This window comes from Actinia tenebrosa, unplaced genomic scaffold (genome assembly GCF_029948245.1).
Source record: "Actinia tenebrosa isolate PJP-AT-01 unplaced genomic scaffold, QUT_ActTen_1.0 PGA_scaffold11__36_contigs__length_13525064, whole genome shotgun sequence".
Lineage (NCBI taxonomy): Eukaryota > Metazoa > Cnidaria > Anthozoa > Actiniaria > Actiniidae > Actinia > Actinia tenebrosa.
In genome coordinates this window covers 4235201-4248184 of record NW_028292571.1, presented here as the reverse complement: position 1 = coordinate 4248184, position 12984 = coordinate 4235201, and the positions used below count along the sequence as shown (strand labels likewise).

The 12984-nt window shown below is 34.9% G+C and overlaps 1 protein-coding gene across 1 annotated transcript; it reads left to right on the top strand.

The window, feature by feature from the left end:
- Positions 1-344: 344 nt before the first annotated feature.
- Positions 345-11453, top strand: LOC116302941 (endoplasmic reticulum junction formation protein lunapark-A). The gene is made up of 12 exons (XM_031712360.2): positions 345-494; positions 663-704; positions 2132-2319; positions 3390-3448; positions 3535-3575; positions 4074-4157; positions 5397-5463; positions 6320-6523; positions 6787-6881; positions 8458-8566; positions 9705-9902; positions 10489-11453. Exons 1-12 carry the CDS (start codon positions 468-470, stop codon positions 10557-10559), a joined length of 1185 nt encoding a protein of 394 aa, XP_031568220.1. The 5' UTR covers positions 345-467; the 3' UTR covers positions 10560-11453.
- The last annotated feature ends 1531 nt before the right edge of the window (positions 11454-12984 follow it).

Sequence of the window (12984 nt, the reverse complement as noted above, 5' to 3'; positions counted from 1 at the left end):
GCAGAACAGCTTTTAAAGGTGTGCTGTCATGTTCCATTGTGATGACATGTTGATTGATGTTTGATTGTCTTTACAAAATCTGCTGTTGCTTGTGAAATGTTGCCTTTTATTTGGTAGAGCCCATTTTCTGACTTTGGTCCTACTATTTCAATATTCCAGCAGTTTTCATATTGCATTGGAAGCATACGTAAAGAAATTTAGCAAAACTATAACAATCATTTAAAGTTTTGATTAACTTAGGCAATCCGTAGAATCCACCTTCCCTTTAATCCAGTATGATTTTTCCCGTAATCTAGTGCGCATGCCTAAAAGGTGTACTTTGGCGCCTGCTATAAATAGGCGACTTGCACTAAGAAATCACGTGATTTCTTAGTGCAAGTCGCCTATTCATAGACAGACCAAAAGTTGAAGTAGGAAATGAGACAGCTTTTTTTATTCTACAGTTTTTGACCCTATAAACTGTTCAAATGGGGCTGTTTTTTTCAAGATGGAGGGTAAGAACTTTATTTTTCTCAAAGAATATCAGATCGTATAGATTTTATATTTTTTCAGTTGCAAATTTGCGTTGTAAAGTTGAACTTGGCAGCTAATCAAACTATATTTTATCTCACAAACCTTTACGCCTTTTATATTTATTTTAATATATTTTCTTCACTTTACAGAAAAGAGAGACGTCAGGTGAAATTCTAGAGGCTTTACAAAAGGTATTTCAGCAATCATTCATTTATTTATGTGTTGAAATCTTGACTTTTACTATCGATGAATCTATCAGGTGTTTTTGGGTAAGAACAAATAAAAACTAGATATAAAGAGTACAGTTCTTGTATAATTAAGATATTCAGTTTCATATTTTTATATATTAAATTATGAAGTATTTTTTACATATTTGGACCCTTCTATTTATCACTGTTTATCCAAAGTCTCTTTTTATAAAGCTTGTACATTCTCATATTGAATTTTCAATTCGTTAGATTGTTATCATGTTTACGATAAATTATCATGATTTCGACCATACCAAAGCTACAGGAATTATTAATTTATGCCACTTTTGTCTAAAGGGAACAATTTTACTGATTTGTTTTGAAAATTTTGCTCTATTGTGTATTTTATTTTTGTAATGAATTGAGCAATACGCTAGTTCACGTCCTGTTTGCTTGTACTGGACATTGCCCAGATATTGCCACATTCCAATCTTTGAACTTTTAACTGTTTATGCATGTAAATGTGGTAATCTTTGTTACAGGAATTTGTTATTTTCTAATTAATTCAACTTAGATGGGCACTTCGTATAAATACTCCTTTTAGCAGCTCCATTCAGTGACCACAAATAATAGTTCCAAGTGAAGGCATAGCAAAACTATACTTTTTATCATGCACAGCAACTCCAACCTCAGCTTGGAACTATCATTTGTGGTCACTGAACGGAACTGTAAAATGGAGTATTAATATTGTGATTTGTCATCCTTCATATATGCCAAAGGAAGTGATTATTGGTGAAATTTACAGAGCAGCAAGTCTTTGAGCTGAGAGGTAATATTCACAAATAATCACTAAGCCTGAGGTGAATAATCATTTTAGTATTTTTAAATATTAAGATATTAAGATATTTCAATTTCAAAATATAAAATATTTTGAAAACGGCATGCATCAACAAACAGGGCATGCACAGTCCTATGTTCACCTGTAGGTAATCAGGACTATTCTGTATTTAGTAAATGAAGTACAGTTGCTGACGCCATTTGCGATTGCGCAGAAAATGTTTAAAATCCCTATTGCGAAGGGAGAGGGTGGGAATGGGGGCAAGATTCAGGTCACAGGTGAAGTTCTTAAATCAGTTTGTCAATGACACTCATTAATTTTTCACATGTGCTTTAGTAATTCATTAAACTTGGGGGAGGTAAAAGAACCACTGAGGATATGAAGAAACCCTGGCATTGACCACCCTCAGTGCCTACATCTCATACTAACCATTTCTCATGCTCGTATTACATAAAAAGCAATCTGATATTTATTCACAACACAATGTAAATCATCTTTGATTATATCCATATAGAAAAGTGCACTAATAATATTAGTCATAAATCATAATCATCATAATTTAATCCATAAAAAATCTTTAAACATTTTGCAGGATATTGTTGCCTTGGAATCCAGTCAGCGTCGTAATGAGCAAATGCGCAAGAAGTACATTGGCAGGCTACTGATTTACTCAGTCTTGTCATATATATTATTGGCAGTAATCTTTTATTTCAAATATTTCCCAACCAACTGGAGAGACAGAATAATGAGGATTATTCCCCTTCTTATCTTCCCTCTTCTGTAAGTACATAGTATTACCTGTATAGGCTGATCTTTATTTGCTACAAGCAAACCAACTCCAGAGATCGAAAGAGAATGTCTTATTTAGTAACTATTGAAAATTTGAGAGTAATATGCTCAATATTTTGAAAGAAAATTTTATTTGTTAATACTATAAATTACAAAGAAATGTATGGTTGTGTGGCAAGTCTTGTGCTAATATAATAATAATAATGATAATAATAATAGTAATTAATAACTAATAATAATTGGGCTGGGTTGGTATTGCAGTGCACTGTGGGACTGTTTGAAAATTACACAATTTTGCAAGAAAAATTTTCATCCAGGCCCTTCCTAGATTGAATTAGAATTTAGAAGTTGATTTTTGTGGAGGAAAAAAAACTGGAGAACCCAGAGGAAAAACTTTGAAGCACAGGAGAGAACCAACAAACAACTCAACTTACATATAACACCGAGCCCGGCAGTACTCAAACCTGGCTCGCATTGGTGGGAGGTGAGCATTCTCACGGCTGCGCCACCTGTGCTTTGGGGACAAAATAAACACCATTTTAGAAATCTGTCCCCTAAACTGTTCGGCCTATCTACTCCCTCAAACTTGGAATGGCTAAAAAGATTATAGCTGTATAATCATGCCGTAACTATGCATTGTTGTTGAAATAAATCGCTGGAAGACAATGGGAAGCCATTTAACTGTTATGTACAGCATGTCATATCATGTACATGCTGGAAGTCAGTAATTACTATACAAAAACTTCTTTTTTGACTAACTGTAAATTAAATTACTAACGTTTATGCGTATGATAATATATATATGAAATATATAATTGTACTGCGGTTGTAATGTATCAAATTGAGCTGATCTTCGCAGTATATGAAGCAACTTATGCATGCAGCTGCAAATTGAAAGACTCAGATATAATTCTGAGTCTTGAACCAGATTTGAACCCGTGCCCTGGCAATTCTGGTGCCATGCTCTAACCACTGAGCTACCAAGTCTCATTAAGACTTCAAGGACACATTAGTTGGGTTTATCTAATGTTTATCTAATATTTATTGCTTTTTCCTGGCAGTATTTATGGTGTAAAAAGATTACTTCACTATATATTTGTCAGCAGAATGACAAAGAATGGTAAGTTCAAATACAAAGAATTCATATTACCTTAGTTCCTTGATCTTATAATGTCAAATAAACTAGAATTGAATTATCTTTTGCAGCTGAACTTTTAGAGGAGCTAAAAGAAAAAAAGAAGCAGACTGTAAGTCCTAATCCTACAGCTTAACAGTGTAATAGTCCCTTTCACAGTTCCTTGAGACATCTTGAAAGGTAGCCTGCCTTTGCATCAAGGCGAGACAGATGGTGAGCTTGCAATAATAGAGACCGATCTTAACACCTTCATCTTCACTTTCCATGTCTCTGTCATTACAAGCTCACCATTCTAGCCTTGAGGTACGGCTACCTTTCAAGATGGCGCAGGGAACTGTGAAAGGGATTATCAATACATGTGTGGTTATGACCATTTATTGTTTTTTTTAAATTCACAATAAAATGCTACCTAAATATTTCATAACCTATTTGTCCCCTATTATACTCGTGGTATGCTAGAAGGCCTACCAACATGATAACAAAGTTTATGTAATTATGTTTATGTATGATAATAATATTATATTGTAACACAGTAGGCGTTAGTAGGCGTTGGTAGGTGGGTAAATTTTATTTCTCATTTTCAATCAACAATGTCTTTTTTTCCTGAAAGCTTGAAGAGGTGATGGAAAAGGAAACTTATAAAACAGCAAAAGAGCTCTTAGAAAAATATGATCCTGAATCAAGTATCATCAAGGTCAGTTATAAATATACTGGTGATAATTATTTGATCTAATAATAATAAATAAATAAACAAACGAACCAACGAACCAATAAGCAGGCTAGCAAGTAAGCAAACAAGTAAACAAACAAACAAACAAAACAAAAACAAGGTGAGTTATGAATATACTGGTAATAATTGTTTGATTTAATAATAATAGATAAATAAGCAAACAAACAAATGAAACAAGCAAACAAACAAAAACAAATAATAATACTACAGGGGTTTCAGAATAAGCTAGCAGCTGCCAGGGCTCCAGCAATTGCTTAGAAGTTAACCACCAGGCCACGTTTTCTCGTCAATAAAATACCTTCTGTTCCTTGTATCAGATCACAGTCAGCTATTTCAGACTTATGATCACCTACTCCAAAATATTCTGAAATCCCTCCTAATAAAGTAACAGTAATGATGAAAAGGTAAATTATACACCGTGAAAAGATGAAAAAACTTTACTGACGTTTCGGACGCTAGTCCTTCGTCGGAGTAAACGAAGGACTAGCGTCCAAAACGTCAGTAAAGTTTTTTCATCTTTTCACGGTGTATAATTTACCTTTTCATCATTACTGTTTCATTAGAAACACCGACGCAGCTCACACTAGTTTTTAGCTGGTTATATCTAATAAAGTAAACAAAGTAAATAATTAGCTAATAAAACAGCTCTTTCTGTACTCTGTTCAGTAATAAAGCACGCAAGAAGTGATTTAATCATGAAAGAAGTGTGGAAAGAAGCACGAGCACTCTTCTTGAGTGCTTACGGCGCTTCCTAAGTGCTTTATCAGTGAACATAGCACAGAAAAAGCTGTTTTATTCATTTTATTATATAGTTACTAACTTTATTTTGGTTTTGAATTCATTTATGCAAAAAAGGCAGTCCCAGGATCTAGCAACACTTTGCGCTGGTGGAAATAATCAGCACTGTGCTCCATTCACTAATCAAGCACAGTTTTCCACTAATCATCGGGCACATACTATGCTATCTATATAATAAATAATAAATAAATAGTTAGGATTTAACAGTGACATTTCTACATTACTCCCAAGCTAAAAGGGTCAGTACAGGAGAAGTAGAGGGGAGATTAAGCTGGTATTTTAAAATTAATGTTGGCAAAAACCCAAAACCCTCAACATCACACAGTCCCACCTTTCAAGGTGCTAGTTTGATTGGATGTCAGATATCATTTTGAACTCAGTGTTATATTTTCCCTTATTTTATAGATGGATAAAAAAGAACTTGTTTCAACTGTGAGTCCAAAGAGCCCCGCCATGGCAGACCAGGCAACAGGTGACTAGTAATAGATATTTTAACAAGCATGCTGCTTAGATAACCTTAGATTAACCTTAGATAAATGGATACATCAGAGACCAAACGATAAATCTTATCCAGTGGATAAATTTATTGCATAACAGCATTAATTTACCCATTGAATAAGGATTTATCTTTTGGATAGTGCTATCCACTATCCACCTTTCGTACAACAGGGCCCAGGGTTTAAAATAATAACAAGTAATGGGATATTGCCCAGCCACAATTGAAATTAATGTCCAGTAATGTTGAGGAAGAAACGAGGTATGACCAAACTTAACTAATCGAAATTTGGCTGGTCATCATGACCTGCGACTGAAAGATTTTATAAAAATTTTGTGAACTGAGAAAAACCTACAGATTATACATTTATCAATCCAAGTTCACATGCTGTCGATACTATTGAGAAACGTTTGCGCATGTGTGCATATCAGCATGTTTTATGAGAATTTTGAAGAGTTTGAGTGAGAAAATAAATGTTTGTTTTCCCCAAGTATACAAAAACATTTGAGAGTATACTTTTGTCAGACCAAGATACTGTATTAACAAACACAATATGAAAGAATTAGCCTTGAGTTTCAAGCATGGACACTAAGTTTTGGCATTTTGTGAAGTCCAATTTATCAGGCATGTTTGAAAGTCAAATTTACATATGATTTGAATAATTCACATAAGGATTCAGAGCATGCCCAGACATTTTTCATTCATGTCACAGATAATACATTTAACGATCCAAGTTCACATGCCGTCAGGGTTTGGCTGAATGTTCTTGGCCAATCAGATGCAAGATAGAGAATAAAATGTTTAACCAAAGTAAAATTTGTTTGTTTGGCAGAGCTAAGAAGAAGAAATGTTGCTGGAAATGTACAGAGCCCTAATGTTTCATTACAGAAAGCAACATCTGTACCTTCGTTAACAGAGTCACTCCTAGACAGCCCAAAGAGAGGACCATCTCCAGGTGGTCCATCAGACACTTCATTTATAAACAGCCCCAGCGTCCAGCAGAGGGCAAATAGTTTGTCTAATCTTGATTCTTCAGGTAGTGCAATAGATCTTATCATACTTAAGTATTAGGTGTTTTTGCAGTAGGTAATATTAATAGGTGGTGTAGCAGTTACTTAGATAATAAATTAGCCTTCAGTGCTTAATAACCGTTGTGGTAAGGTTTGCGGTGAAGTAGGCTTTATGAATATGTTTTATGAGACTCTGGAGACAATATCAAATGCAGTTGCAAATATAGGTTGTTAATCCCAAATTCATTTTATATTGCATAATTAATACGTTTTTAATTTTTTAATTAAGGCAAGCAAATACCAGTTCTAGGGCCGCCAAGACCTCCAGGGCCGCCCAAACCAGCATATCCCATTTTACCACGAGAACGCTCAACTATGGATAAGGTATGGTCAGAATCTCATAAGGGGATTAAAACATGTAACAGCCATACATTTCTTTAGTGCGATGCTCTGGAATATTCAATTTTTTCTTGGCAAATTTCTTTCCAGTAAATCACGACCTTTTGCTTCAAAAATTACCAAAACGAATTAAAGACCGATATCTGAAATGTTCAGTAAATTAGCATAGGTAATAGGACTACATGCTGTCCAATTTGGAAACAGTTGATGAAAAAAATTCCGAGGACTGACAAAATTGGAAGAGGCCGATAGGCTGAGTCCAATTTGGCAGTCCAGAGGAATTTTTTGAATTCAATTATTTCCAAATTGGACAAACATGTAGTCCTATTGCAGATTAATTATATCAAAGTATTCCTAAGAGAGAGTTCATTGATGGGGATATCTTCTAAGTGCCTTTCTTCTTGTCTTACCATCCTCCAGGAGTCAAATACTTTGATCCAAGTGGCAGTTCTTTTCTTGTTTTTGTTAACATTTCTTTGGCACATTTCATTCAAACTATCCATCTATCTATGTCAACCATATTATCATTTTTTACGCTAAAAAGGTCTTCAAAAAGATCCAATTTACAACTTCCTCCACCATTTTGAAAAAATTACAAGACGAAAAAAGTAAACAAGGCTGGCTGGCAAGCGAAAGTCGCGCACTGATTGGTTCCAAGTCAATTTCTATTGTTTCCCGTGAGTTTTGATTGGCTGATAAAAACTATCCAATTACTGAGTAATTGGATAATTTTAGCTGTCCCAAGAAAAATGCGAATGGAAATGATCCAAATTAATTTTTAATTTGGACAGGAAAGAGAATTTGAAAATAATATGATAGTTGCTTATATGGGATTATAGAGTGATGATATAATTTTCTCTGAAAGTCACGAAATTCAGCAAATTTATGTGTGAGAGAAGCAGCCAACCTGAAACCAAACTCCTAATTCCAAATATGGTATCTAAACTCCTAATTTTCATATCTGAATTTTTTTGAGCATGGTAATAGTGTTACATGTTTCAACCCCCTTATAAATTTCTGGTATGGTCATAGTTAATAGAGGGGAATGGTTATGAAACCTATTGTTAATTGTCTTTGTTCACTTTTTTCAAGCGTGACTGTGCACAATCCTTTGTTTTACCATTGTTTTACCATTGTTGGCAATGGCTGAGTGAACAGACCAAAACCCTTCTTTTGGCTGCTAGTTCAAAATACTTAAAGATTTATAAGAGATATTTGAATATTCCTTACAATAATCCCATAGACTAAGTTTATGTTTACTTATTTTGCAATTTTGGATGAGCAAAAATCTGTTCAACATCAAAAGGGAACAAAGACCTATAACAATAGGTTTCATAACCATTCCCCTCTATTAACTATGGTATGGCTCTATCAAGACTTCATTATAGAGATGTATATAGTTAATTGGAGAAAATTTTCATCTTCCAGACAAATATAAATTTTCCCAAAGCATCACTGTTACATATAAATTAGAATTTGACATAAGGGTACTTCATTCATATATATGTGACCTTTTAAAACAATGGTCCATTGTTAATTATTGGCATCGTAAATGTTGCAGGTTGTAGAGTATTTGGTAGGAGATGGTCCTAGCAACAGATATGCCTTGATTTGTAAACAGTGTGCTTCACATAATGGCATGGCACTCAAGGAAGAATTTGAATATATTGGTAAGTTTTATTCATTCATTGATAATAGTAAGAAAATCCAACCCAAATATTGGTGTCAGTAGGTGGTCAGTTGGGTGTTGATAAGTTGTCCAGAGATTATCTGTACATTGTTAGTAGGGTGTTAGTAGGATGTCAGTAGGCTGTTGTTGGTTGTTGGTGTAAAGGTTGTCAGTAGGTTTGTGGTAGGTTGTGGGTACATAGGTCATTGGTAGATTTTCAGTAGGGTGTTGATAGGTTGTCAATAGGTCGTTAGTAGGTTGTCAGTAGGCTTTTGGTAGGTTGTCAAAACGTTGTTGGTAGGTTATGAGTAGGGTGTTGGAAGTTTGTCAGTAGAGTGTTGGTAGGTTGTCAGTAGGGTGAATTGGTATGTTGTCATTAGGTCATTGGTGGGTTGTCAGTAGGTTGTCCATAGGTTGTCAATTTAACCAATTGACATCACATTTTTACTACTTTGACAATGTGATAATGCAATATATCGTCAATAAGAGGACAGACACATAAAAATCGGATGTCAATTTGTTTTTTACGATAACAAAAATGATAAAAACTTCTAATTTTTACTGATCAAAACAACTAACGGAAAGAGCGTGCGCTCATTGATGTCAGCTTTATCTGTCTGTCCTCTTATTGATGATAAAAAATAACCAATCAGCGCGTGACAAATTTCTAAGTTATCATAAAAAGGTTGTTGGTAGGTTGTCATTAGGGTGTTGTTGGATTGTCAGTAGGGTGTTGGTAGGTTGTCAGTAGGGTGTTGTTGGATTGTCAGTAGGGTGTTGGTAGGTTGTCAGTAGGGTGTTGGTAGGCTGTCAGTATGGTGTTGGTAGGTTGTCAGTAGGGTGTTGGTAGGTTGTCAGTAGGGTGTTGGTAGGTTGTCAGTAGGGTGTTGGTAGGTTGTCAGTAGGTTAGCATTGGTTATTTATAGGTTTTCCATAGGTATTTGGTAAGTTCTAGGTAGATTGTTGTTAGAATGTTGGTAAAAAAAGTGATGGCAATACCCTTGGCCAATACCCTACACACCAATTTTGTTGTGGTTAGGTTTGACAGTTGGCAATCCTTTCTAACAACCCATTGCCTAGCTGTCAGTGGAATCAGAGTTCCTTTTCTGTGCTGTCTTCCTGACTGTGATTTAAATTAGGCTTCAGGTGTTGCTATTGCTTCCACCTGAACCCACCAAGAAAGCAGCGACCTACAGCACCCAAGCTAGAGGATGATCCAATGACACCTGGAAGATCTCGTAAACAGCCCCCACCCAGCCCTCGAAGAAATGTAAATGAAGAAGTCAAACAGAAACCTGAGGAAAGCATTTCAGATGTATCAGGTGATGAGATGAAAGGTAATTGATGGCAAAAAATATTTTTGTTTTTTTTATTTTATAGTGTAAAAGTGAAGAATTTTGGCCAGCAACGCATCTTTAATTTCACATCCTAGTTATCATGAGAAATTTTTTAAGCTAAATTTAATCAAGAAAACGCATTCTAAAATTGAATGCAAGATATCGAGGATGAATCTACACTCTTGCTAAATACTAAATTGTCTACTGCCAAAGAGGTGAGTAAGCGTTGGCTGTTGTATTACAGCATGGAAAAATAACAACAGGTGAAAACTAGGTGAAAACCCAAGATTGAATTAGAAAATTTAGAAGTTGATTTTTTTAGGAGGGTCCAGGAAAACCAGATAAGCTGGAGAAAAACCCTCAAAGCACGGGAGAGAATCAACAAACAACTATACTCACATACAACACCAAGCCCAGAATTCAAGCTCAGGTTGCCTTGGTGAGAGACGGCACATTAGCAGTGCAGACTGGTCACCTGTGGTTCAGTTAGGGGGAATTAATTAGTCAACTTCAATAATGTGCATGATTTATTACTTAAGTTTTATCAGCAATTTAAAACCTTCTTCATTCATCTACTCTTTTATAGTAAATAAAGCAGAAAAACTTGCAGAGGAAACAATAGAAGAGATACCAGATGAGGCTGCAGAAACAGAGTAACCATGTAGAACCTATCAATCAAGTTGACTCTCAATAATGCTAAAACCTGGACATGGTTTTGTTGTTCAATTGTGATTTGAAGAATGACTTGAAAAGGCTTTTAAAGATAGATTTAATTTCACTTCTAATAGATGGTTTGCAACAATTTAGGATGGAACGAAAGTGGCAGCCATGTTAGATGATGTTGACTTTTCCTGTTTTAGAAAAGAAAAGAAAATGAAAGTATGAAATTTGAGTCTTCATTTCATTAGTATTGCTGTGAAATGTCTAGTTGCAAAAGGTCAAAAATTCACAGCATGATTGTTGACACTAGCCATTACATGAGCAAGTGTATTAAAGTAAGAAAACTAGAAAAACCAAAGAATCACCAAATCATCTGAGAAAAATTGGAATGCAAGGCATTGAAAGACCAATGTACTTTTCTCTAAAGGTTTACAGCTACAGTTAATGTATTCAAGAACCTAAAAATGCAGCAACCCCAAGCTACAACTTTTGTTTAAGTCCGCTGCATATAGTTTGGTTAGCTTGATCATAAATAGTTTTAAGTCTAAATATATTATTGACAATGGTTCAAAGACCTTCACTTGGTAGAGTTTAATCTTACTAATGTAAAGTTGTCATTGATGAATTTTGTTTATTTGATGCATCTATCAATAAAGAGGATATAGAGTGAAGTCATGAAACCCATGAAATAGATATTAGACTAATAAACATTAGTAGACCCTAATTCCGTTGTCTTCTTTTGTGTCTACTTGACTATTACACGTTAACTAGTATTTTTTATTTCACGGGTTATATGCCTTCATTCTAAACTAGATATTTTCTTTCCTAATGATAGAAGTTAGTTTTGTCATCTTGTCTTCAAGAATTAATAATAAAAATTTAAACAGATTAGGACTTTTGACCAATATTTGTACTTGTTAGTATTGCAAAATGTGATGGTGTAATGGGTAATGCTCCATAATCATATAAGATCCTCTGGGTTGATCAAAGTCAGGGCCTGGCAATTAAGGTCAAATTGCAATATTGAATTTGTGGATGAAGAAATGGTTGAAAAACTCAAAGAAAAAACCCATCCAACCAATGTTTGTAGTGAAGGTGAGGTCTATAGACTAAATTGAAATAATGTGATGCTGTTATCCCAGGGGGGGGACTCCGGGAAAAAAGTACCGGGGATGCTTGTCAGAAATTTTCAAAAAGACCCCTAAAAGATACCGAAAGTCTTAAAAAAATGGCGTGGCTGAATGATTTTTAACCTCTAAGAGGTACCACAACAAATAATATTAAATTTTATATAAAAAGCGCCTAGGATAGGTCACATTGGTGAGTGCTTCTCTCCTTTTCCGGCACCCTAAGAGATACCAGAAAATGCTGATTTTCAAAAATTCGCATTTAACACCCTAAAAGATACCAAATCGTGAATTTTTACCCCTGAGAGATAAGATGAGCATCCCAGGTACTTTTTTCCAGGAGTCCCCCCTCCCCCCGGGGACTGTTATCTGGATCAAATAGTTATTGGGATTTCAGCAGTTTCCCACCATACCACCATACCCCCCCCCCCTCCCCCCCATCTGCTATACGTTATGAATGCAGCCTTAGATAGCCTATCTTATTTCACTGTCTCGTAAAACCACACTTAAAAATGGGAAAGTCAAATAAGATATGAAATAGAAAAATAAGATTGTGATGTTAATTAAAATAAAGCACAAACAAGTAGTTTTTAAAAACAGTTCTGTAATAGATTAAATTCATTATTTATCATCATTTCATCATTTATTATTAATAACATCAGATGAGACTGGTGACGGCAGAGCAAAATGAAAAGTGGAGGGGAAGGGATAAAAATCAACTTGTGTCCAAGCTGTGTCAAGGTGGGCCTCAGCTGCGGTTGTATTTGTCCATCTCCAAATAATCTTAAAAGGGGAGGGGGTGGGGGGTGGGAGAGTTGAGATGGAAATTGAATATTGTGAAGTGTAGTGACTAATAAATATTCCATCTTTAAGTTTTATGGACCACTTTATTGGTTTTCACTTGCTTTCTTAGCATTTAAAAAGTCTTGAAATTTTTAAATTTCAAGAATTTCGAGAATTTTCGCTATTAACAGAGCTATATAAAAAGGGTTACGTTATTCAACACCATAAGGAAATGAAAATTTTACTTTAATGGTTTCGCACAGCCAATTTAAAAAAATACTTTTTCGGAAAACGAGACCGAAGCATGCTCGAAAATAATCACTCACGAATCTGGTTTTCGCTTTAGGAAATTACGATTTTATCTCACTATTAAAAGATAATAAAACACTTGGTAAAAAAATAACAATTTCTTTTAAAAATTCAAAGGAATCGTTAATATATTCAAAACAAAACACAAAGAAAAAATATATTTCTCTTTTCCTGGGAAGCCATCTTGGGGCATTCATTAGCTT

Bases quoted from the DNA above. Each gene is read 5' to 3' on its own strand.
- LOC116302941 (XM_031712360.2), top strand. From the start codon at position 468: ATGGGGCTGTTTTTTTCAAGATGGAGG. The intron at 2,320-3,389 runs GTAAGTACATAG...TTTTCCTGGCAG, and splicing joins CTTCTTATCTTCCCTCTTCT to TATTTATGGTGTAAAAAGAT. The intron at 3,576-4,073 runs GTAAGTCCTAAT...TTTTCCTGAAAG, and splicing joins AAGAAAAAAAGAAGCAGACT to CTTGAAGAGGTGATGGAAAA.